Source organism: Psittacula echo (assembly GCF_963264785.1).
Source record: "Psittacula echo genome assembly, chromosome: 6".
Lineage (NCBI taxonomy): Eukaryota > Metazoa > Chordata > Aves > Psittaciformes > Psittacidae > Psittacula > Psittacula echo.
The window spans coordinates 31,001,088-31,029,030 of NC_137743.1; the positions used below are offsets into that span (position 1 = coordinate 31,001,088).

At 39.0% G+C, this 27,943-nt stretch overlaps 1 protein-coding gene across 4 annotated transcripts in view; it reads right to left on the reverse strand.

The window, feature by feature from the left end:
- Positions 1–617: 617 nt before the first annotated feature.
- The window catches only part of OSBPL11 (oxysterol binding protein like 11), a 42,608-nt gene continuing 15,282 nt past the window's right edge, over positions 618–27,943 (reverse strand). Inside the window, exons 2-13 of one of the 4 annotated variants that reach the window (XM_080620383.1) lie at positions 26,900–26,968; positions 25,814–25,989; positions 25,099–25,178; positions 23,867–24,049; positions 19,999–20,200; positions 15,587–15,732; positions 13,417–13,557; positions 10,920–11,418; positions 9,028–9,214; positions 4,972–5,154; positions 4,396–4,549; positions 618–2,258 (exon numbers count right to left, since the gene is read on the reverse strand). In XM_080620383.1, the coding sequence (XP_080476509.1) occupies positions 2,181–2,258; positions 4,396–4,549; positions 4,972–5,154; positions 9,028–9,214; positions 10,920–11,418; positions 13,417–13,557; positions 15,587–15,732; positions 19,999–20,200; positions 23,867–24,049; positions 25,099–25,178; positions 25,814–25,989; positions 26,900–26,968 (2,098 nt within the window). In that variant the 3' untranslated portion in view covers positions 618–2,180. Of the gene's footprint in view, positions 2,259–4,395; positions 4,550–4,971; positions 5,155–5,974; positions 7,515–9,027; positions 9,215–10,919; positions 11,419–13,416; positions 13,558–15,586; positions 15,733–19,998; positions 20,201–23,866; positions 24,050–25,098; positions 25,179–25,813; positions 25,990–26,899; positions 26,969–27,943 lie in introns of those variants that run through there. The other 3 variants (XM_080620386.1, XM_080620385.1, XM_080620384.1) reach the window with 3 other exon arrangements.

Here is a 27,943-nt window from a genome sequence, read left to right on the forward strand (position 1 = left end):
TAATAAGCACAAGTTTGATCCCTGGAGCATGCTCAGCTGATAAAGGTGTTTTCTGAGCTGATCACTGCCATATTAAAAGCTGGATGTTGGACCACAGCCCTTGCTGTTTGATTAAAGCAAATCTACCATGTGACACAGGCAGAACAACTACGAAACATATACAGTGTTGTCAATTTATTTTCTGACCCTCTACCACCCCAGTCTGGTGCAGGTACCAATGAACCATGGAAGTTCACATGTTGCCACCATGATTCCAACTCCAAATGCTAGAATTGGCCAAGGAGCACATCCCAAATGTGCCACAGACCTAGAAACAAGGAGAAACTAATCCCACTGTTTTCATGGTTACTTTTATTCCTGGTTAAATATGGAAATGCCCAGCAGATATAAAGAACTAACACAACAGGATGGTTGTATAGAACACTACAAACAAGACAGCAGGGCCCAGAACATTCTTCTGCTGGAGAATATAGTTACTACTGAAGTGCACAGTGCCAAAGTATCCCACCATTAAGGGCCAAGGAAAGCCCAGACAGATAGATTTCCAGCATAAAAGACAACTCACTCCTCCTGGTCACCCAATCTCTAGGAAAGCAGACAGAACAAATGAATCATTTTGTAGTTTTATTACCCCCACCCCCACTTCTCACAAACAGACTATGACTTGCATTGAGATCTCAGTGCATTTTACAGGAAATAAATGTACAAGAGGATCCAAATAGTTGTGCATAAACCCAACTCCTTTTTTGCACAATTTGCAGTTTGTGTGGAAAGTTAAACATGGTTATTTAAACCTTCTGATGCATTCTTACACTTGTATCTTCTCCATGACCTTACCAGATCACACATTTGTGAGTTCTCATGATGATGCCGCATCAGGTGCGGCCATTGCTGAGAAGTGGCAGATAGCATTATATACACTTACTGGAAGACTACATCAGAAGAAAAAGACAGATTAAGGCACCACTGTTGGAAAAATTAAGGTAGCTTGTAGTTACAACAATAACGAAAGCCATAGTAAGTACTATTCTTAATTGCCAGCAATTCTTAGACTTCAATAAAATATTTATTAAAAAAAAAGAAAAAAAAAAGGATGCTTGTACCTGAATACAGTTTCCTAATGTCTGATTGTTTCAAACCAATAGCCAGTCCTCAGCATAATCAGCTTTTTTATGGTAAGATGAAAAGCCAGGACCTACATCCATGTATTCACAGGTCACATTTCACTGCTTTGTTCTGAATAACACCACAGGAGAAAAAAACAAAACAATCCAAAGCATAGTTTGTAACACTGATACTTCATCTCTGAGATGATTAGATGGGCAGAGACATTGAAATACAAAACTAAGTTTTCTGTTCATTTTGAAAGCCTTAGTCCTCAGGAAGGGAAGGTGGAGGAGGAAAAAAAAAAAGGCCAAACTTCATTACATTATATCATGAGAAAAACCAAAGTCGCCCAAAGAGATTTAATAAAATTAGGAGTGGAAAAGTGTTCAAATTACTTTTCCAATTCAAGTCAATTATTTCAAGTATATTAAAATGTTTCAGAGGAAAAATTTCTCCATGGTTACAATTCTAATTGCTTTTATAAATCCATAAAAAAGAAAGGGAGTCTCTACATATATCCCATATTCCTCCAATGCATGCACGCGTTTTCTCTGAAGAAAAAAAAGTCATCACAATCCAGTTGCTTCTTAACACTGATTTCAGGCACATCTTCCAAATACCCCGTCAGTTTTCACCAAAAAGGTTAATCACTGGGCATAAAAGCAGCAATTTTTTTGTTGCTGTTGTCTACATGGGTAATGAGCAGGTTTCAGTTATTAAAGAGCTTGATGAAGAGTCTGAAAAAAGTTCCCATGTCACTCCAAAATCCAACAGCTCCTTCTCCTCTGAGGCAGCTTTTGCAGTCAGATCTACTTAGAAGAATCTTACACAATTCAGATAAAATCTCTTGGATCATACAAAAAACAAGAATGTACCTGGTTTGTCTCTATAGCTTCAATATTATTTTACTTTTTTTTCTTTAATACCTTTAAAGTGCCCTAGTATATTTATTTCTTTATGCTCATTTAAACTTTCACAATTACATAAAAAGGGAACACTCTGTGATTACTGTGTTTTGAGAGACAAGAGGAAAAGGAGAGGAACATCAGAAAACTCATCTTAAAGCAGTTTTTCTAGTTAATGTCTGTTTGCTGAGTTTGTGCAGCAGAGACTGTTTTCCAGAGGGGTTTATGATAAACCCAGCCATCTCCCTGCAATTTGAAGAGAAAATATGGTTACAATAAAGACACCACCCCGGGAGAATTCCTTTCACACAACTATTAGACTGATAGCTGTGAAAACCAGTGGGACATAGCTTATACCTTTAATTCTCACTGATTAAGACAGAGACCAAAGCGGCAGGCTTCCGAGACTACTTCAGAACACATATGGACTCTTGCTGAGCCACAGTGCTTTCTGGGAATCAACTGCACTTGTAATTAACCCAGATGCAAAGTCACTCTTCTCGACTTCACGATCCAGATTACTTTATAAAACCAAAAAAGAAGTCAGCAGAGGTGCAGCTATCCAGGACTGCCAGCTCTAACACAGCCCAACTGCTTACCCAGAAACAAAGCAGCTCAGGATTACATTTAAACATTTTCTGAATAGATCTGTATCTAGTGTTAGCAACAGATTTTCACCTCTTCTAAATCTAGATACTAACAATATAGATATCTAAATCTGAGTTAGTAATATTAACATAACTTTAGACAACAAAAAACTTCACTGAAGCTAGCAGATAGTCCTGAACTATCTCAAAGTTATACCGGCAGTCCTCGGGCTTCCTGGGCAGGCTGCAGCTCACCTTGTTAAAAGTCTTACTATATTATTATTACTACCATCACAGAATAGAGTTTAAGCCATCAAACAAATAAGCTCCATCCAAAACGTAGCATACAAGAACAAAAAAAGTTCTAAGGTGTGAGAGACTGATCTGAAATCAGACTCCACTGTCCATTGTCTCAAAGATTGGTCTGAAAAGCTGAGATAGGATTCCACCTATATTTTGTCTCAGAGATGTGAGGGAGGAGTTGAGATAAGACTCCAATATCCATTGCCTGGGAGAACAGTGTGTGGAGCTGGACTGGGACTCCACCATCCACTGCCTGAGGGATGAGTGGGAAAGAGCCAAGATTACCATCTATTACCTCAAGGACTGGTGTGAGGAATTGCTACCCATTATCCGAAGAATTGCCACAGACGTTTGTGTGTGTGCGTGCTTGTGTGCGTGCGCGTGCACAGACACGTGCAGTTTGCAGTTGAAGAGCTGGCTGCAAGACCAGGGAAACTGGTCCACCCAGAAAGTGTAATACACAACATGAAAAACAGAGGTACTCCCCCCAGCTCATAATAAAACAGGGAAAAGATAATCACCAAGGGGCACATCACCAGGGAGCCACTGCCATGAGGATGACTCCAGAAGGACACCTCCGTTAAGGACATTCTCCACTTATGAGGACATCAGAGACATCTCCTGGAGTTGCCCTCATGGTGGCACTCTACGGGGTTCCTTCAAGGGGACTCCAGAAGGACGCCTCCCCGAGGGCACCCACCTCTGACAGATTCCTGGGGGACACTCTGCTCCGATACTATGAACCCTGAAGAACTCCCACCACCAACGGTGACAAAAACTGATCCCCAGGACACCACTGGATACACAGTGATGACTCTCTCTCTCTCTGCACTCCAAATCCTTGCTTCATTTTCTACCTTTTTTCCAATTTGTCCTATCACTATTCCCTTTATTACAATAATTTCTCTATTTTATAATAATTATCCTTTCATAATAAACAAACGGTCCAATTACAGTACTTGACCTCGTTTGATTCTTAATTTCACTCTTGGGATCACAAACTGAAACAGAGTCTGTTACTGGGGTCTTCTCCAATCATCTCCTCACATAACTTGAGAATGAACTTATGTTCCTTCATGCTAATAGTACTATCTTGGGTTCATACACACATACAATGTAAGCAAAATTAGTACTATTGATTATTTTCTTTGGGTATTTACCATTACAGTTTACTTACATGTGCACATATAAAGCTGTTTTCCATATACCACAAGGAAGTGCTTGGTAAGAAGAAACCGGACCACAAAACAGGCAAACATTTTGTTGTAAGGGAATCACAAAATCAAAGTGTTTGGGAATTGAAGTCACACCTTCATATGTTTGGGACTGCTTATGTCACTTTACTGCCAAGGATTCCACGGAGCTAAACTTTGAGATGTAAGGTCAAATACTCAGAATTATTCTGACAGGACATGGACCCATACTACAATGAAAGCACCTGCCTTCATTGTAGTTCTACCTCCACCTTCATCATCAGCTGTTTGGGAACTTACTTCTTTAAGGAAGTATTTAGTACACCAGGGTGTTTCTGTTTCAGCACGAAGCCTCTCTTCATTCCTCTGTCGCTCTTCAAGGGCTCGCTTGTGCTCTGTAGCCTTATCAATGTCTCCATCCCGCAGAGACTCTGTTACATGTTGCCACAGCTTCCTACAAAACAAAGTTTTCTCAGTCTGCCACCTCAAACTACAGGACTGCCTCATGCACTTCTTTCAGAACAGAAGCACTCCCTCCAGTTATACATGACAAACCAACCCAGATCAGAGCATGATGGTGCAGTGCATGTGGAAGGGCTTTCAACCAAGTCTTATAGCTACATTAACAATTAGGAGCAGATAGAAATTGCTCTGAGGTTTTGGCTGTGCCAATATAATATCTGTTTGTATATCCTGCAAAATTATTATGGAAGTGTTATTCAACAAGTAGTTCCTTGTGAGGACTTTGCTTATCAGGAGCTGCCGCACTACGTAAGCATTCTCCACAAAGTAAAACCTGAAGATGTAGATATTCTAAGGCGTTCACCAGATTGCTTAAGACAAAAAGGGTCAGGCAATAGTAAACACATACTCTACCTAGATTCAAATGGTCCTTGTTTCTCAAGGGGCCGGACTCGTTTTCTTGTCACCGAAAGCTTTGTCAAGTCCACATATTTTGTCTCCCCATTGCTGTAGGTGAACTCAAGCACGCTGTTCCACTCCCCTTGCACTCTGCACACCACTGTGTTTGTCATGTTCTGCTTCACTTCACCTGTGACCCTAGGAAAGAAATTTATTTTTTAAAGGCCATGGCTGAAAACACCTGAGTACTGTTTCCTACATAATCATTCAACTTAATTCTGAATGAGTCTGCAAACTTGTCACACTGTCTTGAAAGATGCTGGTTACTTGAACTGCATTTGTATGGAGAAGCTCACAGTGACTTTCACTCATTTCTGTAGTGCTCTTCACGTTACCCAGGAAACTCTTTTTGGCTTCAGCTTAAAGTTATTTCAAGCCTTTGAAACAGAACTGAAAATGGAAAAGAAACTAACACAGGCTGGTTCACATGTAACAAGCAGTTAATTGTTTCCACATGAAACTCAGATCTTCAAAATTTAAAATTAAACTTTCTAGCAAGAATGTATCTCACTACCTGCTGACACTCACTCTCATCTTTACATTTCAATGTTCTCCATGTGCAGGTGGTCTCATTTTTATGTTCCTCACATGAGGAGCAGACACACAAAGGCAAAAAGCAAGACAGGAAACTAGGAATCAGGAAAACTGCTTTTCTCCCGTCTCTTCCACAGAAAACTCTGCCAATAACAAGATACTGAAAAGGTCTTTCTAATACGCAGTATTTCATTCAAAGCGCTGCACTAATACTCAAGTATCACACACTGATGCATATTTTCCTCCTGATCATCAAGACCTGTCCAAAGACCTCCTGACAGTCACATCATCCTGAATCAAGGAGTGGAAGCTTACTGATCATTGCCAGACAAGCAAATTACCATCCTCAAACAGAACTTTTCCCTAGAAAAAAAGAAACAAAAGGGTCTGCACACTATGCAAACAAGACTTGAGACATCCTCACTTGTAAGGTGCTCCAGGATTCACAATGGACGCTATTTCCAGCTCCAATCAAACTTCAGTTACCTGTACACAAGCTCTCTAAAACACACTCTCCAGCCTCCCTTCCTGCATTTTATAAGTGCTAATACGAAGCACACGTTACATCTCCTTTGACACTTACATTATGTGCAGCTAATAATGGCAAACTCGCACACCTCCGGTTTGCTCTTATTTCCTTTGAAAAATTGCACACAGATGAGTAGACAGCAGCACTCCTGTGTTCCCACCTTGCCCATGCTGGCTGCCAGATGCCACATTCAGGGCAAGAAGGGAGTACAGGACATACAGATGCCACTTCCCTTCTTATATGTGCACCAGTTACTTCCAGCTGTGTCTGCATCTATCCATATCCTGTCCCCCCCCAAGCCTGGCATCTGTTTTGATGCGACACATTTGATGAGAAATTAATTTCTGAGGCAACAGAACGAGTATCACAGAAGAGTCTTTCCAGCATAGACATGCCAGTCAAATCAGACCCGCGGGGAATCCCCAGGGCAAGTGGGGAAAGCTCACAGTCAGCTCGAAGCAGAAGGCAGCAGCCAGGGCTTCTGACATATCTTGCACATTGGGAGGTGGCTGGAGCTACATCAAGGTCCAGCAGCTCAAACCTAATCTAACTTCACTAGGGAGACCTTAAAAAAAGAAACAAAAAAACAAAAAACAAACAAACAAAAAAAAAAAAAAAAAAAAAACAAGCAAAAAAAAAAAAAACCAAAAAAAACCAAACAAACAAAAAAAAAAACACACCAAAAAAAAACCCCCAAAAACACAACCCCAGACTGATAAGTCTGTTTCTGTTACAAAAATTAAAGATTTATTCAGGAAAACAGGTCAGAGTTGGAGCAACATGCACAATAAAAGCACGTTTACGTTAAATTATTAAGGTGGGGTTGAACAAGCACTAACAGTTTCTGAAAACGACAGTAGGCAGCAACCAAGCAGCCATCATTTTGCGCTTCTTTTTCACCCTGTGACTTCCACACCTCACTGAAACTATTACACGTGGTGGAGTCCCTGTCCTTTCCTCCAAGAGATCTCTGAGCCAACTGAATCCACGGGATGCCAGAGACCAGCCTGCTTAGACTTTGCAGTTACATCTTCACAACTTTCAGTGCTTAAATTTTCCAAGCACTGTGTGGTTACAACACAGTACTGACACCCAATATTTTAACACCAATCACATAATCACTGTCTCTGCTCAGCTTAAAATAAACAGATATATTGCTCACTGCTGAGGTACGGTATTGAGCTGCTACATTAAACTCTCATTGCAACTTGTGTTTCTTCAGGTTGCATTGACACACAGCCATTCTCAGCACTGTAGATCATAGTATCTGCCTGAACTAATATTAGTGACAAAAATCTCCTAGCACTTATTTGTAAGCTTGGCATGACTGATACATACCTAGCTGTTCGCAATCATCATCCTCTATTTCATCAAGCTAAAGAGGTACAGGACCAAGAAGCCAACATCCAGCTGAGGTCTAACAACTAGGGTCACTCTACCGAAAAAAAAAAAAAAAAAATCTATAACATTGCCATAGCAACCCACTTGTGCTCTGTGTAACCATGACAACACTGCTGCTTCCCCATCAAGAGATTCTTCTGGCCATGTCCAATCATCACTGTGTCAAATTTTCAATAGTTACAGTATCTTGAACAGATCTCTCTTTAAAAAGCGTCTACATCTGTGACTGATTTCAGAAACACATATAACAAAACATTTTCCAAAATTAAATCACTGAAGTAAAATTGCTTCCTATCACTTATTTTTTATGGTACAACAGGAGCTATTGCAAGGTGGAAGATACACTATAGCAATGAGGGAAAAACCATCTCAAAAGATGTATCACTTTAAAATTGTCAGAAGCGAAGAGTGGCATCTCCAGATGCCACTGAGACAGCAAGCTATGCTTGCAAGTTAAATTCAAAGCATGTATGGGAATTCATAGGGCAAAGCACTTTACGATGGAGGTTTTGGTGCAGTTTTTTTTGTTTGTTTTCTTTAAACCAATCAGTATGGCCTTACCCTACTGTCTCACAAAAAGTGATTTAGAGAAGATTGACGATTTTTTGCAACCTATGAGGGCAACCCATGTTTAAGAAGTTCTGATGCTCAAAGCCGTTACATATTTCATTATTATCTCTAACACATTTAATCTAAAAAAGGTTTAAACAAACATTGTCTAGTAAATGTATTATGAGCACAAAATGCTCTGAAATCAGATATTCTTTGTGTGACTACTATTGAATTTTCTCCTTCCTCCATTCTCTCTATAACAGCACAAGGCTAATCTGTAGCAGTCTTACTACAAAACATCTAAAACCATCAATAATGGTGATTTTCTAAAGCTTTTGCACCAAGTGTGCCAACGCTTCCTAGAATCTGCCAGAAGCAACCCTAGTCAAACTTTCCCTGGATAAGTTGTTTTTTTTTTACCTGTTAGTTTTCAACCATGCATAACCATGAAGAATTACCACTACAAGAATGGTCATTTCTGTCTTTAAAAAAAAGTTATTTCTCCCTAGAGATTTTCTGTTAAGTTGCTTAAACTTGATAGTCTTAGGTTTCTCATATAAAAATCCTACGACCAATAAGTAACAGAAGACCAGTTACTAATGATCCCTGCAGTGCAACTACAATGCATGTTGCAAACAGATTGCAACATTTAAGACAGCAAGATCAACTTCAACTCAAACAAAGAGCAAATCCAAAATGAGGAAACACTAACCAACTTCTAACAGAACTACTAGAATCTGTAGCAGCCATAAGCTCTGCTTTCCCAGTGGTTTGAACAGAGTCAGACAAACACGGAATTTCCTTACTGTTTTTAAATGCAACCTGATACTGTTTAAGAGCACAGTAGTACCTCAAATATTTATAAACAGGAAAAACTACATCTTCTCAGACTATCAAATAAGTAATATTCAACATACGAAACAGGTAAGTTACACAGATGCTACAGTTCTAGAGCACAGACTACTAGTAAAAGGCAAGGGGGGAAACATTCTTACCGATGCAATTTGCCACCATAGAAGGGCTTGGTGTGAAAGTTAATACTTGCAGAATACCCAGTCTTCACACAGTTAATGTTGACTTTTCCTCCCAGTTCTACCCAGGGAACAGTTAAAATTGACCGAGCGTATGCACAGGGCAGAGAGAACGTGTATTCTTCCCCATGTTCCAGGAGACTTAAGAGACCTGTGTGAAGAAATACAAGAATCTCTAACATTAGAAATCCCCATATTAGAGAAGACCAAACAAGTTATTGAAACTGATAGCCGAGACTACATCTGAGTGCTGTTCCTCACAGCCCCTCACACCAAAAAGGAGAAGAAAAGAAAAAGCCACAAAAGTGGCATTTATTACAGGTTCTAGACACATTTTCCTGAAAGTACTGACCTGACTAACATGAATTTCTATTTCTTTTGGGACAAGGCACTTAACCTACTAATATTGCTCCATGAAGTACAATATTGTGCTGTGCAACATACTTTCCAGTACTATGTAAAAGGGCTGGACACTCTCTTATTGATGGTTCTGGAGCACTGCAACACAAGACTTAGGAAAGTCTGACAGAACGAAGTAAGGAACCCTGCACTGCAGATCCTGAGGCAGGCTAATGCTCCTGTTGTGTTTTCCTTCCCTATAATACATCTTACCCTGTCTGAAGGCAGGTAGCAGAAACAATTCTCCTTACCACACCTCTCTGCCAAGACAACCCCAACTCTTTCCTGATAGTAGTTTTTGCAATAAATGTAATGAATCTCATAAAACACTAGAATTTTTCTTTGGGTTTTAAGATGAATGGGTTTGTTTGATTCCTATTAAACACAAGAAAAACCCTAACAGACAAAAAACAACAAAAAACACCACAAGATCTACCTCCTGCCCTTACAAAAACACATGACAACTGCGGCCTGCATCAGCTCAGGCCTCTGTAGCATATTATCACTGTGTGTTTGACATCAGTATGAAAATCATGAGAAATTCTGAAAAAACATGACATGATTTGAGAAATGCCCTAGAGGAGATACCAGCTTCAGAATTTACCTGGAACAGCCAAAGCATCGAGATGTGCCCTTCACCCCCCCCGCCATGCTCATTCCCTTGTCCACAGCTGACATGCCACAATTTAATAATAATTTTATGTTATACTTTTATATATATTATTAATGATACTAATAAGCCACAGTTTATATGCAAGCGCCTGGAATCCCTAGTTACTGGGCAATACACACAGGGGACACAGAACGGGAGATGCTCTCATCTCTTGCAGTAAATACTAGTACTAAAGGCACTTAAAAGCAGTTACCCTTCTCTGCCCCTAAAGGATCCAATTTCTCTAGTTAAAAGAAAATTAGAACTTGCATAGTAAAATACATTAAGTGCAGTACATGCAACCACGCTTCTATTGAATAAATGTCTGATGCAAATGAATCTGTCTTGACACTTTGGAAACATAATAAATATCAGTTCACATCATAGTGGTTTAAAAGTCAAAATTTTATCTCCAAGTATAATCCTGATTTTTGGCAAAGCATAAACCTGTCTGTTCCCCAATATGAAACCTTCCTGTGTAAATTTTCCTGCTACTACTCCAAGAAGGACTTGTAGTACCTCCTGTACTTTGTAAAGAGTAAAAATAAATAAGAATTCACTGAATGACTGTACATTAAAGCTTGCAGACAACAGAAGAAATCCAGGAGTACAAGAAAAAAAAATAAATCTAAAAAATCAATGACATCTTCTTCAAGCAGATTTTTTTTTTAAAGCCTTTGAAACAAAACTACTGTGCAATATTCATCTGTATTTCTGCCAGAGGAATGTAACACCAAATTTCCCATCAAACTAACAATATTTTAGCAACCTTCTGAAATGAATAAAGGACAGAAGTTACACTTACCCTCACCAATCATCGTCACTCCTATTGACATTCCTAAGAATTTACTTTTTGTCCAGATGTGGGCATTAACACACATCTTTCTCTCTACACATTCAGCATAAAACCCTGAGACAGGAGGATGGTGGGACACTTGCTCAGCCACAAATTTTACTGTATAGTAGTCCAGCTCTGTTTGGCCCTCCGTATCTTTAGACAGAGTTACTTGCTCTGAAGGGGAGTGAGCAGAGAAGTTACTGCCAGCATCAGTGGCTACATCACTCTTCGGCATCCTCCAGGAGCAGTGAAATGTCTCCCCAATGATTGGATTGTATGGTTTCTTTGCAATAGCTCCCTTGCGACCTTCATGAAACGAAGTGAGATAATACTCAACAAAGCGGATCATCCTCTCCTCAGGGGTAGTGCCATTTGTGATTGCAATGAAGAGATCTGGATGGGACATGAAATCTGCATACATCTCCAACAACGATCGCTTCTCTAAAATAAAAGTAGGAAGAACCACCTGCAGTAAAAGAAAATCCAGAAAACTCTAGTAAGGAGAAAGGCATTTTTATAAGGGAAGTTCTCAGGTGGAGGATTCTGTCCTATTTTAGATACCACACTTTCAGACAGAACTTTCTTGTCCCTCTTATAAGATCTAAGCAAAATACAGTAATCAGAGGTCCCAGAAAAGCAATTTGCAAGGAGAAGAAAGCTCAATAAGTACTATGAGGACTAAGGAGGTTGAAAGGGACTGAGTATTCCTCAAAAAACATAAAAGAGCTGCAAAGAGAAAATGTGTCCCAAATTATCTGTGGAGGAGAAAAACAAGCAGGAAAGAGCTGAAAATGTATCAAGGAAGGTTCAGAGCAGAGGTTAGGAAAGGTTTTGTCTAATGAAGAGAAAAGCAGGGAAGCTATGCCAGTGCAATTCAGAGCCTGTAGTCTCTCACCACAGCAACTACGACAAGCATCGCCGAGAAATAACATAGTATAGGTTGATCCTCTACCTCTGAGCAGATAACCTTACACTTTCCCAGTTACATTCACCGCTATAAAAAACAGCAGTCCTGTTTTTTGCTGGGCCAAGAGCAATACTGTAGAGTAAGAGGCTGTAGATATCATCAGTCTTTTCCTTCCCTGTAGTAGCAACTAACCTCATGTAGCTAACCATTGTAAAGAGCAACACAGGGTGTCTCAACCATGAGATCACGAAAGTCTATTTAAATCAGCTGCACTCGGAAAGGTAAAGCACAGACTTAAAGACTTTTAATAGACATAAAAGTTAAGCTGAATATGCTTGCCATGTTGTTGCGACACCAACCCAGAATATTAAAGTTGCTTTTCACTTCAGTTAAGTGCAATTCTAACAACTTCATTACCTGTTTTGAAGTCAGGCTTCTCCCATTTCAATGCTTTGCCTGCTCTGAACTGAAGACAATTCTACACACACAGCCAAAAGTTGCAACTGGGAGACAGGATTGACAATTTGCTCCAACTAAGAGAAAATGATACTCCAAATCCAATCTTCAATAGAAGTGAAACAATGACTTAATAAATTTGTGATTAAGCAGCAGGTGTTTAAAGTTTGGCTCACAGGCAGCAGGGCCTGTTCATGCCACCTTTCCCCCTGCTCCCCCCTGCCCCAGAACCATGAAATGTTAGCTCCACAGTACAAGTGTTTCTAGAGGCCAAGCAGCTAGTGCTCAAAAACACATAGCTGAGAAAAAATAATTATAATTCGTAATTCCAAGAAAGAGAGTGCTTTCCTCACTCCATACTACTGTAGAACCCAGTTTTGATTTATTAGTGTCTAGCGCTCATGGTAAGAAGTCTTCACAGAAGTGAATATAAACTGGTAGCAACCTAATTTTCCCAGTTTTCCCGTCCAAGTTGTCTACTAGCAATTAAGTGTTAATTTTTTCAAAGCTGCGTGCTTTTGAGATTGGTGCACAAGTTTCAAACCCAATTCTCTCCACTATAACTTTGCTCCTGCTTGCTAAATCTGTGAGCAAACAGAAATGAGAATGGGACAAAGAGGCATAAACAGACATCTGAGGATAGATAATGGGGAGCCAAAGGAATATTTCTTTTCAGAAGCAGCATGAATACAGATACAGTGTTATGCAAGTTGCACATAAAAGCGTTATTAAGAGAAAAAAGATGATGGAAGGAAATCTGAAAGACAAAAATGAGAGAATACTGTAGAAAACTGTATACAAAGAATAAAGTGCAAACACAGGAAAAAAAAACCCAGGCCATTATGGAAAAGCCAACAAAGACACAGTGGAAAACACAAAGACAATGTAATAGAAAAGATACAGCCAGTTTCACCAAAGAAAATCACCCCCTCACCACATTTCATTTAAAAACCTGCCTCAAATGGGGACAATGGATCTCGGAACTGCAAGCTGTTACTGGCCACTATTTTATAATAAATTCAATATTGCTCACTACAGGAGCAGAGTTTAAAATGGCACTTCACTTTTACTGAAGGCAGTCTTCACACTTCAGCCACTTACTCTTGTTAAGTCCATGCCAAGTTTCAGCTGAGACAAGAGATGCAGGATAACACTACGCTGTTCTTCTACCGCTCCTAGGTCATCTTCTTTATTATCACAGATATCCTCCAGCTCCTCATCTGGATTTATTTCTTCAGGTTCCTGGAATAAAAGCCGTAAGTATCACCTCAAAGATGTGACTGATCAGACAATATGCAAAAAAGTCTTCACGCTATATTTAACTGTCCATGTTTTAAAAATAAAAGACTAAATAAACCCCTGCAGAACACTACACAATGGAATCTACTGCCAAGATAAACAACAGTTGAAGAATTGAAAGGAATATTAAAATAACTCAGCGCAGATTTCGTCTAGAGGATTCAGGCTAAGATTTCTCACCATCTCTCACATGGGTTGAGGCAGGGAGGGAAAGCTTTAAAAGCAAATATGACCTGTTTTCCTGTAAGTTTTGTGACCTAACAGAACGGCTAGCCTGTAACACACACAAAACTAGCAAAGCAAAATCCAGCAGAGATTCCAGCCACTTCAGTAACACCCCTCCAATTCCACACCACTTCAAGCTTTCCTGTGTTGCCATCACCACTCCAAAGGCTGTAGCAAGTGGTAGCTCCTAGTTACTTGCTTACTGTCATGCCAAATGCATCTACAGGCCAGTCTTCACAAGCATTATCATGCTGCTGCTACTGCTGATACGTAACAATAAAGGAAAAAGGAAAAGTAACCTGGAGTTTCATAAACATTAGCAAAAAATGTATCTCACATACACACACCACACACTCTGGTTGTCTGTTAGCATAACTAAAGCACCCCGACAGACCAGCAGAAATTGCCTTAGCACCGTTTTAACAATGACAGCCCCAGAAGTACCATTTTAACAACTGCCATGCTACAAGCAGAAAGTCAAACGCTTCAGGTGGAAGGGATGGTGGTATTCCCAGGGCTCTGAGCAGCATCCTCCTGGGCCAAACAGCTGCAGGGAGGTAGATGCAGAGGGCATAAGCACTGAAAGCCACTGGAGGGCAGCAGTATGCCTCTGCCTAAGCAAAGCTCTTTATCCTGGATCAGCTAGCTGCTCAAGCTCAAGGCAAATTTATGAACACTCAGCCACCAAAGCCAGGTGGCCAAGCCCTCATAAGATCTCAAAGTTTGGTGAAAACAGCAGCATCACACTGGTGACACCTCTGCGAGGATGCTATCATAAATAAGGGAGTTGAAAGTATCTAAGGGGAGTGATAAGACTAGTCATATTCCAAATACATTAAGCTCTTGAACTATAACTCGCGTAATTATTGGAAGAAGGAAGGAATTAAGTGATTATAAAAATCCTAATCCTGGCTTGTTTCTTTTTCTTTTCTTTTTTTTTTTTTTTTTAATTTAGCAACCACTGATCCATTTAATAATTTATAAATAATATGCAACGGAAAAAAAAATCATTTTAATTTTGATTTTGCTAGAAGATAGCACAGCACTGTTGCAGACATACAACAATACATTATCTTTTCACAAAGACAGTCTCATCCAAACAACTGTGTGAAACCAACTAGTTAAAAGAATGTAATTACGATTTTCTAGCTTATCTAGGAAAACATATTCTTCACCATAATCTCTGCTGGTTTTTTACTTCAGTATACTGCACTTCAATTTTGACAGTTATGATGCAGACTCTAGCTGTATTTCAAATACATTAAGTCATCCTGAAGTCAAGTAACGACAGTTGCTCAGATTAAGAAAAACAGATGCAGCAAGAGCTAGAAAAGAAAGATCGGGAGATTTAATAGCTGGAGACTGACCAGTGTGTCTTTCATCTGCTTAGCCAGTTCTTCTTGGGCCTGTTTTGAGAGTGTCATGAATTCCAGTTAGGTTTTTTGTGCTTCAGTATCTACCTGGTTTAGATCAAAATGCAAGTGAATACTGCCTATTCCAACACCTTGCATTACCATCCCAACTGTCTCCCTCTACTTGACAGCTAGTTACAGAAAGCAGCAAAAATTTATTGAAAAAGCAAGGGAGAAAGTTTCATTTCCTGCAACTGTACTCACTCCTCCTCTGACACAGCTAATCAGAAAGCATGAGAAAAATTGTCATTAAATCATTTTCACATAATATGAAACATTTACAGATACTCCTCAAAATAACTCCCCACAGAAATGGGATATTCACATTACCTTACCCTTGTTAGCTGGCAGGGCTCTGCAGTGGACTGCTCTTCTCTGACAGATGCTGGCTTGTTTATCTCTGCCGGGAAATTCTGAGCTGCTCCATTTTTGAAGTGGTTTGCCAGAGATATCTTCGGTTCCAACCAACTGATCGTTGTTCCTGAAGCAAAAGAAACTTTGCGCTGAAACTTGCTCATCCTCTGGAAGGTCAGTAAACAGCAGTTTTCACAAAAGAGCTATTTTTTTAAGGAATAAGCTGAAAGCAGCCAATTCCTCCTACAGCAAATCCCTTCAGCAGCCACTAAACAAAGGTGGTGCAATGAGACACCACCTTCAGTGATCATCAGCACAAACACTGCGATTGGTGAGCTGTAATACATGCAACTTGGACTGGAGAAACTAGTTGGTGTCATGAAAGGTGTAATCAGATACTACAGGATTAGCCCAGTATCACCGGGAATGTCAAATAACCCTTACAATTCTCTTTAACTACTACCAAAAAACAGCCCACTACTTATCAGGCTCTCAAACCCAGCTTGGTTCTAGACTAAAAAGAGCTAAAGAAGAAAGCTTTGTTGCCAGTGTTTTCTCTGGAGCGGGTACTGGTCTATTCTCAGCCGAAAGGAAGAAAGCACATGCTGTTAAATAAATAATGGTTGCTAAAAAATATATATATATAAAGCTGCCAGGCTTGGACTTGGAAAGCTATTACCCACTTGATGATTCCAGCATCTCTGGTTACTCCCAGCTAATTTATCAGATCAGATCAGGTTCCTCATCAATAATACAAATGTTCCATTATTTTTCAAAGGCTAATAAATGTATAGGGCACTCCAATAAGTTTTACAGAAGAAAACACAAACAGACAAACTATCTTGGCTGGGTTGCAAACACAAAAATTACTAGGAAACCTGAATTTCTACCATTGAACAGCAGTTTCCTGTGCCTCAGAATGGACACTGAGGTATCTGTTGTCTCTTCCTATGTGATACACAATCCTTTATTTCCAGACCTCTATTACCTGGAACTAGGTCACATAGAATCACAGAATGGTTTATGTCGGAAAGAACCTTAAGATCATCTAGCTCCAATGCCCCTGCCATAGGCAGGGACGCCTCACACTAGACTATGCCACCCAAGGATCTGCTCAACCTGGCCTTGAACCCTCGGCCACAACAGGCAGAGTGAGTTTAATGTAGCAGCATTTCCACCAGGAAAATACTGTGGCAACAAAAAAGTCCAGCTTTACTAATGGGACAACACAATTCTTTCCTGCAGCTAGACAGTCTATTTTCATCAAGTGTATTATTCATGCATTCATTACATAGTAAGAAACAAGAATCCCTCTGCAGTTGAATCTATTTAAACAGAAATTTTGAAGAAGTAAAAAAATAAGATGCGCAATGTCACTTGTCATGCTTACCTTTCGTAAAGGTTTTACTCATCTTTAAAATCTCTTCATGACACCTGTTTTCTGAGCTGTAACTTTCAACACAATAATCTCGAATTGCACGTTCTAGGCTGCATTCAATCCACACTCTATATTACTTTGAATTTAACAAGTAGCTTCCCTTTTATACTCCCTATCAGCTACTTCTAAAATAACCTTGTTATTAAAGTTGTTTTAATTTTGGCTATTAAATTCTAGGAGACTTAAGTGATTTGAGCTACTAGTTGCGTTGTTGCATTTTAATATTTGTGAGTGGACAGGATACCAAATTAATACTTCTATTCCAATGGACGATCATACTGAAACCTGCTCTTGACTATTTTGGGTAGGCACAAGCCATTCTCTTTACTTGTGATCTCCTCCCCTAAAAGACTTCTCCCATCTTTTTCCTTAAGCAGCTGTCAGTACTTCCCCTCTGCTATAACACAACTTCACAGCGTCCATAGTCTTCACTTTTAACATTCTTCTTCAAGAGCTGCAAACTGTTGTTGCATGTCACGACATTATCAATAACAGCAAAGTTTTGGCTTTTTTTTTAAATCTGTAACATTTCACCACTTTTCACTTGAATTTAGGAAAAGTTCACAGCTGCAACTTTAATTTTCTTTCAGTCTGCAGTTTACGGGGCACCTTGATGTAGTTGGGGCAGTATGGCTTTTTGTCTTCTAGCAATTTATAGCCAACTTACATCTTTTACAATCCTTGTGTTTTTAAGCCTGACAAGCATCTGCCTGACACATTTTTAGCAGTCAGGTACCAAGTTAGCAGACCCCAACATCTTTTTTTCATTTCATGTTTAAATCTATGATGTTAGACAAGTCTCCTCTTCACCATCACTTCTTGCTGCGCACCACCTGTATCTAGCTGAAGTATACCAATCTGCCCTTATGATCCTAGCAGGATTAAATAGCGTATGTTTGATAGAACAGTCTGCATTCAACGTTTTTTCCTACATCACTTTGTTTTCCTACACTTAAATATAGAAATGCCTCCTGCAGCATCTGAACTAAGCCACAAGCCTTTTCCTTCCTGTACGAACTTCTGAAGCCTACTGAAAATACTACATCAGTTGGGCCACAAGGTGAAGGATCACTCTTTAGTCAGAAGAAGAAATCTAAGCCAACTGGATTTAAAATAAAGTTCTTTGCAGTCCTTCAAAGGAACAAATGTATTATAGTGTCTCTAGAAAGGCCACACCAGTGCGACAATGGAAGGCTGCAGTGCTTTATTTTAATGGTCTGATTTTAACTCTGGCCCCAGTAATTCACCATCCAATCTGCTGCTCCTCCCCTCTCCATCCATCTCTTTAGGATGCCACCAGAAATCTTCTAGATTTTGACATCTTCAAGCAATGTTTTTAGATTTGGACATTAAGAAGCAGATACCAACTGAATAGCAGTCAGATGAATTGAACTTTTCCCTGCATAGCTTAAAGAAATGTAAAAAAACAACAAAACACACACACACACAAAATATCTTACTTGTAAGTTATTACAATGCTCACTGGACCCTTCTTATTCCCCCAAATACAGTAATGGGTCAAAAAAACCCTCCTTAATAGCACACACACAAAAATGTCAAACCAGAAAGACTTTTGATGTGCACCTCCCACAGTTATGCATCAATAGTTAAACAAAAACCTGAGGGAATTGTAAGAGGTTTCTCAGTGTGAGTACCTTCAGCATTCAGACAAAGATTTGGAAAGCTCCATCTAGTTTTTCACTTTTTTTTTTCAATTTTAGAATTTTTGAACTTAAATACAGCAAAAAAGTTGATTCATCCTCCTCACATAATTCTCTTTTAATGCACGTGGTAATTTTTATATAGTTTTTATACTCTAATACAAAATATTTTTTCATCTTAGAAGCTAAACCAATTACAGTTCTGAGATAACATGCACTGGCAAAACACGTACTGCAAATATGAGAGGAATATGGGAAAGATAAAGTAAGAGACAACTTCTGAACATAGTTTGTTACATACTCACCCTATCTATCTGTTGTGTAAGAGAAATATTTGAGAATCCTCAAGAGCTTTTTGTTTACAAAAAGCCACACAGTAAACACATGAAAGAAGTCACAATAAGATTCAAAAAAATTTACAATCAGGAAAGAAAATATTCAGTTCCATACACTGCACACAAAATAGTGGAATGATTCTGGTAAGCACCTACTTGCACAGACGTGACCGACTGCGCAAAGGCAGCAATGCATATGTTTGCTGTCTGTGATTTTATATTATAACACAACCTTTGGCAGAAGGTTTCAGGGTTGGTTGTTAAAGAAAAGTATTCTGTTGGTTTGGGATTTTTGTAAATTTTTTGGTGGGCTTTTGGGGTTGTTGGATTTGTTTGGGTTTTTTTGCCTTTTGCACACACACACCCCCTCTTTTTTTTGTACCTTTAACCAATTTGAAATTGCCTACAAGTCTATTCTGACCTCAGAATGGAAAGCAACACTTAACCTCCCAGTTTAAAACATGGACTACCTCAAAATGAGAATACTGATACATAAACAGTATTAATAATAACCTGTGCAAATGTAGAGCTTAAAAATGTAATGCTTAAGAAGAAATGAAAGCTACACACATGTGAATGACCCTAGAATGTGCAAACCCCTAACATTTCCTCTTTACTATTACTGTTCTTGAGTGGACAGTTACATCGCAAAAGCACCTTCTTGTGGTGCCTTTAAGTTCTTTATTCTGTTGCGAGATGCTCCACAACAATTAGATGTTACATTTATGCAGCTACTGCCACCATATCCTTCTTGATAGAATAAATGATAAAAAAATTTACAACATGCAAGGAGTTTTACCCAGTGCTAGCAAGTCAAACTCTGGAAAAACTCACAACAAACCAGGCAGCTGGCAGTTTTCTCTGCCCATGTGAAACTGGAGTGGAACAAGCAATTATGCAAGAAGGAAAGGATGCATATTTGTTGCAGAGTTTTCCTCTTTGTGAGCATTTATACCCACCTGCTGGTAAGGATCCCTTTTGCTGAGAAGCATGCTGTAACTGGAGAATATGGAAACAGTCATTTAAGCAGTTCATAGTTGCCATGGAAGTTGCTTTGAGCATTAACAGGTCTTGATCCAATGATGTAAGGTGACCAGAGACAGGAAGGCATTCTATGCTCCTGATCAAGTCTCTCTGCTGCCCCTCAGCCTGAGACATCATCTGTCAAACAAAGCAGTTATTTATCAGGTGATGGAAGTGTGTTGTGTGATACAGGTTTAGCTGCGCACAGAGAATCCCAAATGATTTTATGATGACAATAAAACTGTAAGATAATAGATGTATGTAAAGATAAATGCACTTTTTTCCTTGATGCAGCTACTAAAGAGTCATTAAGTGCATGATGAAATTCCCATGGCAATACATGGTACCTCGTTAACAAGCAACAGAATACCAAAATGACTTAGGAAAAAAAAGGCAAAGACGAATCTGAACATGATATTTGCTGCAGTGAATATCAAACACTTTCATGTGTGGTTGATAAGGATGGGGCGAGGGAGAAACCACATACACACACACTCTGTGTGAGGACTAATTAAGCTCTGTGTTCTGCACAGCTTAGAGGAGGATCTAATGAGGTACTACCCATAGATATCAAGATCTTTTTATACCCTACAAGAAGGGATCCAGCACTGTAAAGGAAAAGACCTATATCACTCAGTTTAGCTCTCCTTTATTGTCTGCATTGCCATCACACTTAGGTTTGCTATCTCAACATTTACTTTGCAGAGGTAGGGGGTAAAAAAAAAAAAAAAGGATTTTCACTTTCATTCTGTGTTCAAATTACAGCTGTTCCATTGTCGTGGTCCCTCTCACTCTCCCTCCTTCATACTGAGGTATACACCCCTACATCACAGAACCTGCAACAGCACATTTGCCTGCAAGAGGTATAGCAGCAAAGAACACCAGCCATCAAGCAGCACACTGTGGTCTTCCAAAAACCTACATACTTTCCTCTTTGTACTCACAGAAGCAAATTATTGCCCAATTTTGAATCACAGGGATGAAAGCAAACTTCTATATGTACCAGTCCCTTTTCTGGGGAGGTATAACAAACAGCACTAATGTAACTGGACAGCATGACTCTGCAATCATAACGTGCTCTGGCAGTTAAGCTAAATGTAAAACCAGATTGATTTAGCAGAGCAGAAGAATTTCTTTGAAGAATCTGAGATGCATTCATGCAGTATCTTATTGATTTTTTTTTCAGTACCTTTGTCTGCAATCCCTTTCAGGAGCTGCTTTTAATGTTTTACGCAATGAAAACTTGAGCAATATATATTCTTCCAAGTTCACGGTATGTGGCATTTGGAACATTTTAGGGCTTGGCTACATAGCATGCTATGGTGTGAATTTACAGAGCATTGGCTCTTTGGAAGTGGAGTTAACTGTGCACAGTCAGCTTCAGCATGTCCCAACAGCGACATGGCAGAAAGCTAGTAAAATAGTTGTATAGCCTTGCCTATGCAAACACACCAGTTGCTATCAGAACATGTGTCTTATTTTCTTCCAGTCGCAAATATGATACAAGTGTTTGTGTACAAGTTTTTTCCAATACTTTGAAACACTCTGCTGATTTAAAAATAAATAAATAAATAAAAAATAAAGATGGCAGATAATTAGTTGACAAATAGCTACAATCCTCCTGGTGATCTTCACTCTTAGTAATTTACCATGTAGGAGCACCCAAGCACTTCATTCCAGGACCAGGCCAAACAACAGGACAAGCCATGCTACGCTCGGCACTGAAGTTCAAAGGACACACTTCACACAGTCCTAAGTTTTTCCTGCTTATACACTCAGACTTGTTAATTAAAAAAAAAAAAGAATAATAAAATAAAAAAAATGTAGTGCCAGGGGAGGAAGAAGCACTGCGATTAAACCCTCAAAGCCTATCAAATACACAGGCTGTAGTTCTCATTTCGCAAATACAGACACCTGCATTTAGTGGAAGTCAGCAGAAAGATCCTCTCAGATCTCCTGTTGTGCAAGGTATCCAAAGCAGCATGACATGTATTCAGCCATGACAAAGGGGAAGTAGAAAGGAAAGGGACAGACAGAAGACCCAACAACAGTGCAATTTATGGAGGAAAAAAAGAAGAAATACAATCCAAAAAAAGTCACCATGCAGCAGATCCTTTGAAGAGGAAGCTGTTCCTCCCACAGCTTCTCAAACTGAATTGGTAAGTATTCAAGCTGTATCATGCTCAAGCGTAACAGGCATGCACCAGCCTGTTAAGTATTTCACTGTATCTTGAAAAAAAAAAAAAAATAAGCGAACTAACTTTGACATTCAGAAAAGCTACCGTTATCAAAGAGTCTCCATCTGTACAGGTCAAAACATTCAAGTTGATAAATAATAATCATGCTATGTCACTAAACTCAGTAACAATCAAAAGGGAACATGAATAGTTTTCTGTGCTCTTCACAGTACTAAGAAAAATCATTCCACTTCCCACCCAGTGAGAATCTCAATTAGAGGATGCAAGCCACTGCTTCAGTGCTCCAGCTCACACACACTCCTCTTTCCTCCCTCAAATTTTGAATGCCATACTGCCATTTGAAAAGTCAAAAAGTTAAAAGCCATGAAAAACAGGAGCCACAGGGACGCACGCCAGTTGAAGTTTTCCTGGGTACCTGACAGGACTTCACAAGTCTTTGCACTAGCACTACAGGAGACTTTACTGCTGTTAGAGGATACATACAAGATGGCAGCAGTTATCCTTTTGCAAGGCACCTACAAGAACAGTCTATTGTGGACAGATTCTCACAGATTCTGAAGTCTAAAGAGGCAGTCACCTTGTCTAGACTACCAAGTAATTATGCCACAGCACTTGATTTAAATCAAGGAACAACGATGATGGGAACATATCACACCAGGGAAAGCATTTTCAGTACCTACTTACAGCTTCCCACTGATGAACTTACCACATTATTTTACTTAACCACATATTTTAAGGTTAATGATACACACAATCCATAGCACTCCTCTATCCCAGTTTATCCAAGTTCAATTTCTAACTATTTGCACTTCATGGATCCTTATTTGCTAAATTAAAAAGCCCTCCACAAGAAACTTATTTTTGCCAAGAAATGTACCATGCTACACTTATTACACTGCTAACATTAAAATAATCATTAATAAATGCTACTACTAACATAGGTTTGAAATTCAGCAACAAATTCTCTTTTACTGTTATCTTTAGATTTGCATCATCTACCCTGTAAATATTCACAAGCTAAATCAACCAGCAGTCAGTTCATTATGTCAGTCAAGATGGAAAAAAGCATGTTTCTTAATTGCTCATTTTATTTTGCTCTTTTTTGAGTCACATTAATCCCTAGACAATTTGTCCACATGAATTAGCATACCAGAAAGCAGTATCAGTATTCTTAAACATCAATCATGACCAATTTCTCCTTAGTTACAGGAGATATAGGTACAGCTTAGTACATTCTTCTACAGCTTGACATGGGAAGAAAACAGTATATGATATAACAGTATCACAGTACATGATGCTGTTCTTCCTTGAGGATATTCCCTTGTCAACTAAAGTCCTAGGATTTGCAAGGATGAGGAGAACATGCAAAGTTCTACTAAGCATGAGGATATTATTGCAGAGTACAAAAGTCAGAATATAAACTACATAATTCTACCCTCCTACAATTATTCAAGGCAAGTTACTTATTCTTACACAGCTACGCAATAATAGCTTAGGACATGCTATTGACAATATATTCAAATAAGAATAGCCAGTTTCTCTACAATCCTACCAATAATAGGACAGCTCTTTCAAAAGATTATATGATAATTTAAGGCATACAAACCTCTCTAACATCTACAAGGTGATCTGGCTGCATAATAGGAACTCTTTTTCCGGTTGGCAATCTATGATGTCCAACATTGAAAAAGGAAACTGCATTTTGACTTGGTCTTCTTTGCACACCAGGAGAATTGGCACTTCCTTGGGATGCAAGAGAGAAGCTGCGAGATTTCAGAGGAGGATTGTTCTAGTGAATAAATAAGCATATTGAGAAACATTTACAATAAATTCCTAATAACCAGCAAATATTCTGACTTGACAGACACAGTAGAACAGTTTCATTCTTTTTTTTATAGAACAAGGACAGATGACATAGCCCTAATAATATATTAGTAGCAACTGATAAAATATTTTGTGCTATCTGCTAACAGTTGCCCTGTTTTATAGCCTAATTACGATCAATCTGTGAAACGAGATTGATCAATATGTACCACTTCTCTGACTTGAAAATTAGTCCACAGTAGGACTAAATGATTTTACTTGTTGATGTGCAACAGTACCAGAAACTGACTCCTAACAGGTCTTGCAAAGATATAGCTTGCATTTAAGAGAACAGGATTTCATATGGAACTATTCATTGAACATATCTCTTACAATAAAGCCTACAAGATGTTGATCTTATCTTGAAAGCAAGGCTTTATCCAGGTATCAGAATAGGTGTTACAGTAATTGGAAGGTTCTGTGAATTACACTATATTTACAACTATCACATGGTTAGCAAATGGAAGCAACAATCCTCAGATACAGAGTTGAGGACTTGCTTCTCAAACATGGGAATCAATCCTAAATGTACTTGTGGTATGTTGAGTGGCTTAAAAAAAACCCAAAACAACCAAATAAAAACAAAAAAGAAACATTAAAAAGAAAGGCTCCCCAAATGGAAGAGATTGAATAACACTGAAGATCTGTTCCCTCACCCATTAAAAAATGCAAAACATCTGGGAATTCTGGGATAAGATCTCATCTTTCATCTGCCTCCAATACCTGCTCACCAATACCTGCTCAGGGAGGAGCATTCAGGTCTTCAGGGGCAAAACGACTACACTTTGTTTCATTCCTAAAAATTATTTCTATTACAAGTCAGCTATTACTCAGAAAAATATTTATTGACTTAAGATTCAAACCCAACCATATACCCTTTTGTAGTATCCGTCTGAGGTAACAGGAGAGCAGTATTTGCAGTTCTACCACCTGGCTAGCTTATTTCTTCCCACAAAAACAGCAGTCATACAATACCTTTCCAATAGCTTCCGTGTGATGCTGTGTGCATATCTGAAGCCTGCTAACCCAGTGTTGACGTTCTTTAGCATCAGTAGCTAATAAAAGCAAACCAAAAGGATTATGCAAATGAAGACATTTCAAAGCATGGGCAAAAAGAGACTGCTTTTTTTACTTTCCTGGAATAAGAGTAAGGTACGCTGAATTAGAAAGCAACAGCAAGTCTTCAAGGGAAGAAATACTAAAAGATGTTAGATACAGATATAACAGATATAAGATATTAGATATGGACATAAAGAGCTATAAGCCCAGATTTCCATAGCCTACAAAAGTCAGAGAATGGGCTTCTAAAACCACCACAAGAAGGCTAACAAACCGAACATTAGGAAAAATGTAGTTCTATGCAAGCATCTACACAGTACCGTTACCTACAATGATTTAGAACACTTTGAATCAATTAAAGGACATTATACATGAAGAGTAAATCCCATCCTACACATCTGAAGTTTGTGGTCTTCTGAAAATCACACTCAAAGAGTAAGGAACTATCCAAAAGAAGGACAGTTTCTAACTGAAGAGCAGGATGAAAGTTTCACATGTAATTCTCACTGCAGCAGTCTGAGAAACAAGTTCTTGCTTTGGCCATGCAACCAAACCCAGCAGAGCAGCTACAGATGAGAACCAGGAGTGTCCTCTAGTGGAAGAATCCCTTGCACAAGAATCCAGGTCCTACCTCTGAGTTTATACTGCTCCCCGCTGGCAGCGTTGACTGTAAACGTATGAGAGTCTTCATCACTGGGTGAAATTACAGCTCCAGCTAGCTGCAGGGTACCCCTGGGCTTTAGATGTCTAGACTGCTCATTCACAAAGTACTCCAGCAGACCAGCATCATTGTTTAAAACAAAAAATCTGCAATGAAAACAAAACAAAAGGTACTGGGAGAAGTTAAGAAGTTAACTTGTTTCATTACAAGTCAGCACAGACGAGGCTGGGACTCAAAAGACCTGAGTCAGTACGACGCAAACATACGAATTATGTCCCCAGCAAGACTGCACAAAAATTCTTAGCAGTTTTTTCCATAGAGGCCAGGGATCACACAACAGAACAGCATGCCCACAGAAGAGTGCTATTCCAAAATTTTGGGAATCAAAAGAATATCCCGAATCTCTAAGGCTTAATACATCCTTAAACTACATTCAATTTCAATTGAATTTAACAGTAAGTGCATTGACATAAGTCACGGCATGCCACTGGTAGCACAGGAATTTGGCCAGTGTGATATGCCAAGGACTTGTCTCTCCAATACTAATTTGGTTGCACTGTGCTGCTCTAGAAACAGGATCAAGCAGGTAGCCTGACCAGACTGTTTCAGCTGTCAAAGAAAATGAAGTTATTCCAGGAGAGACAGACAACCTGGGGAACTATGGGGAAAAGCTTGCAGAGTTTGAATTTTCAGTGAAGAAGTCTTAATTTAAAAAAAAAATGGTATGATGGTATGAATGTGAATAGCACTAAGCTGAAGACTTAGCAGAAAAAAAAGATAATCTATTTAATGGAAAAGGAGAAAAAAAAATTAACGCATAGTTCTAAGCCATCAAATGAGTTAAGTGCTTCATACTGCCTACACATTTTTTCTTATTCATGCCTTAAAACAAGTATTATTCATCTACACATTAGCATAATCTACATTGAGAAAAGCATAACTGTTTCATAATGTTTGTCTAATAAAAGGGAAATACAAGTATTATTTAAAATATCTGAAATATGTTCATTTAGATGCTGCAAAAAACATTACTAGGAAGCACCAGAAAAGACTTACCGATACTGCCAACCAGTGACAAGATTCGTATATTTCATTAAGTAGCCATAAATATTTTCCATGTGATCACTATTAAAAAAAAAAGGGAAAAAAGAGAAAAGCAATTGGACAATACCAAACAAATTTTAGATCTCCCCAGATTTTGATCATCACTATTTACTCTCAGAAAATGAATTTACATTTTCAATTTAGAATGGCACTACCATCTTAACAAAGCTACCAACACTTAACAGATTTTCCAGTCTTTATAATTTCATAAGACTGTTTAACCAGACTTACCAAACTCCAAATAATTTCACAGCACAATTAGTTTTACCTATACTTGAGTTTCATTCAGCAGGCATTTCTGGACACATCTGTACTAGTTCTAGGTAATTAAAGACTTAGTATCTATGTTGCTTCTGTTTCCTGCTCCGTCCTCTAAGCAAGCTTTGTATTTTTTGACTCCTGAACAAAATTAACTTTCATTAGCTCATTAACAGAACCTCGATCATGGTCACCAGCCAAAGCCAGTCCCCAGATACTCCTACACCAGTGTGGTTTTATTTATCCTTAATGCCTAGAACTTGCCCCAGGTACATAAACAGTCATGCTCTTGAGCAGTTGTTCCTACAGAACACAACATGCAGGTGCAGGTCACATCAAGATATTCTGAAATCTGACGCAGGAGCTCAAACAGCTCCTCCTCTGGCCTGGCACGAAAATCAGGTAATTTCTCATTCAGAGCTGCAACTTGTAACATCCATCATCCACCAAAAATGAGAACTCATTGAGCCATTCAGCAGAAAGGCTTACTAGCATACTACAGGCAAAACCACATTACCGCTCTCGAAAAATATCAATTATCCTAAATAAGGCTTACAAGTCTTACGGCTAGAAACCAATCACATCTTAAAGCCACAGTTTAAATACCTACTGTACACCGCACATTCCCATAATTCTAGAAATGACACCTCAATGCTCCTGCCTCTTACAGTAGGGCATAATCCTACACTGAAGGACATACTCTTGGTAGACATTAAGGTCCAGCATGAGAAAAAAGTT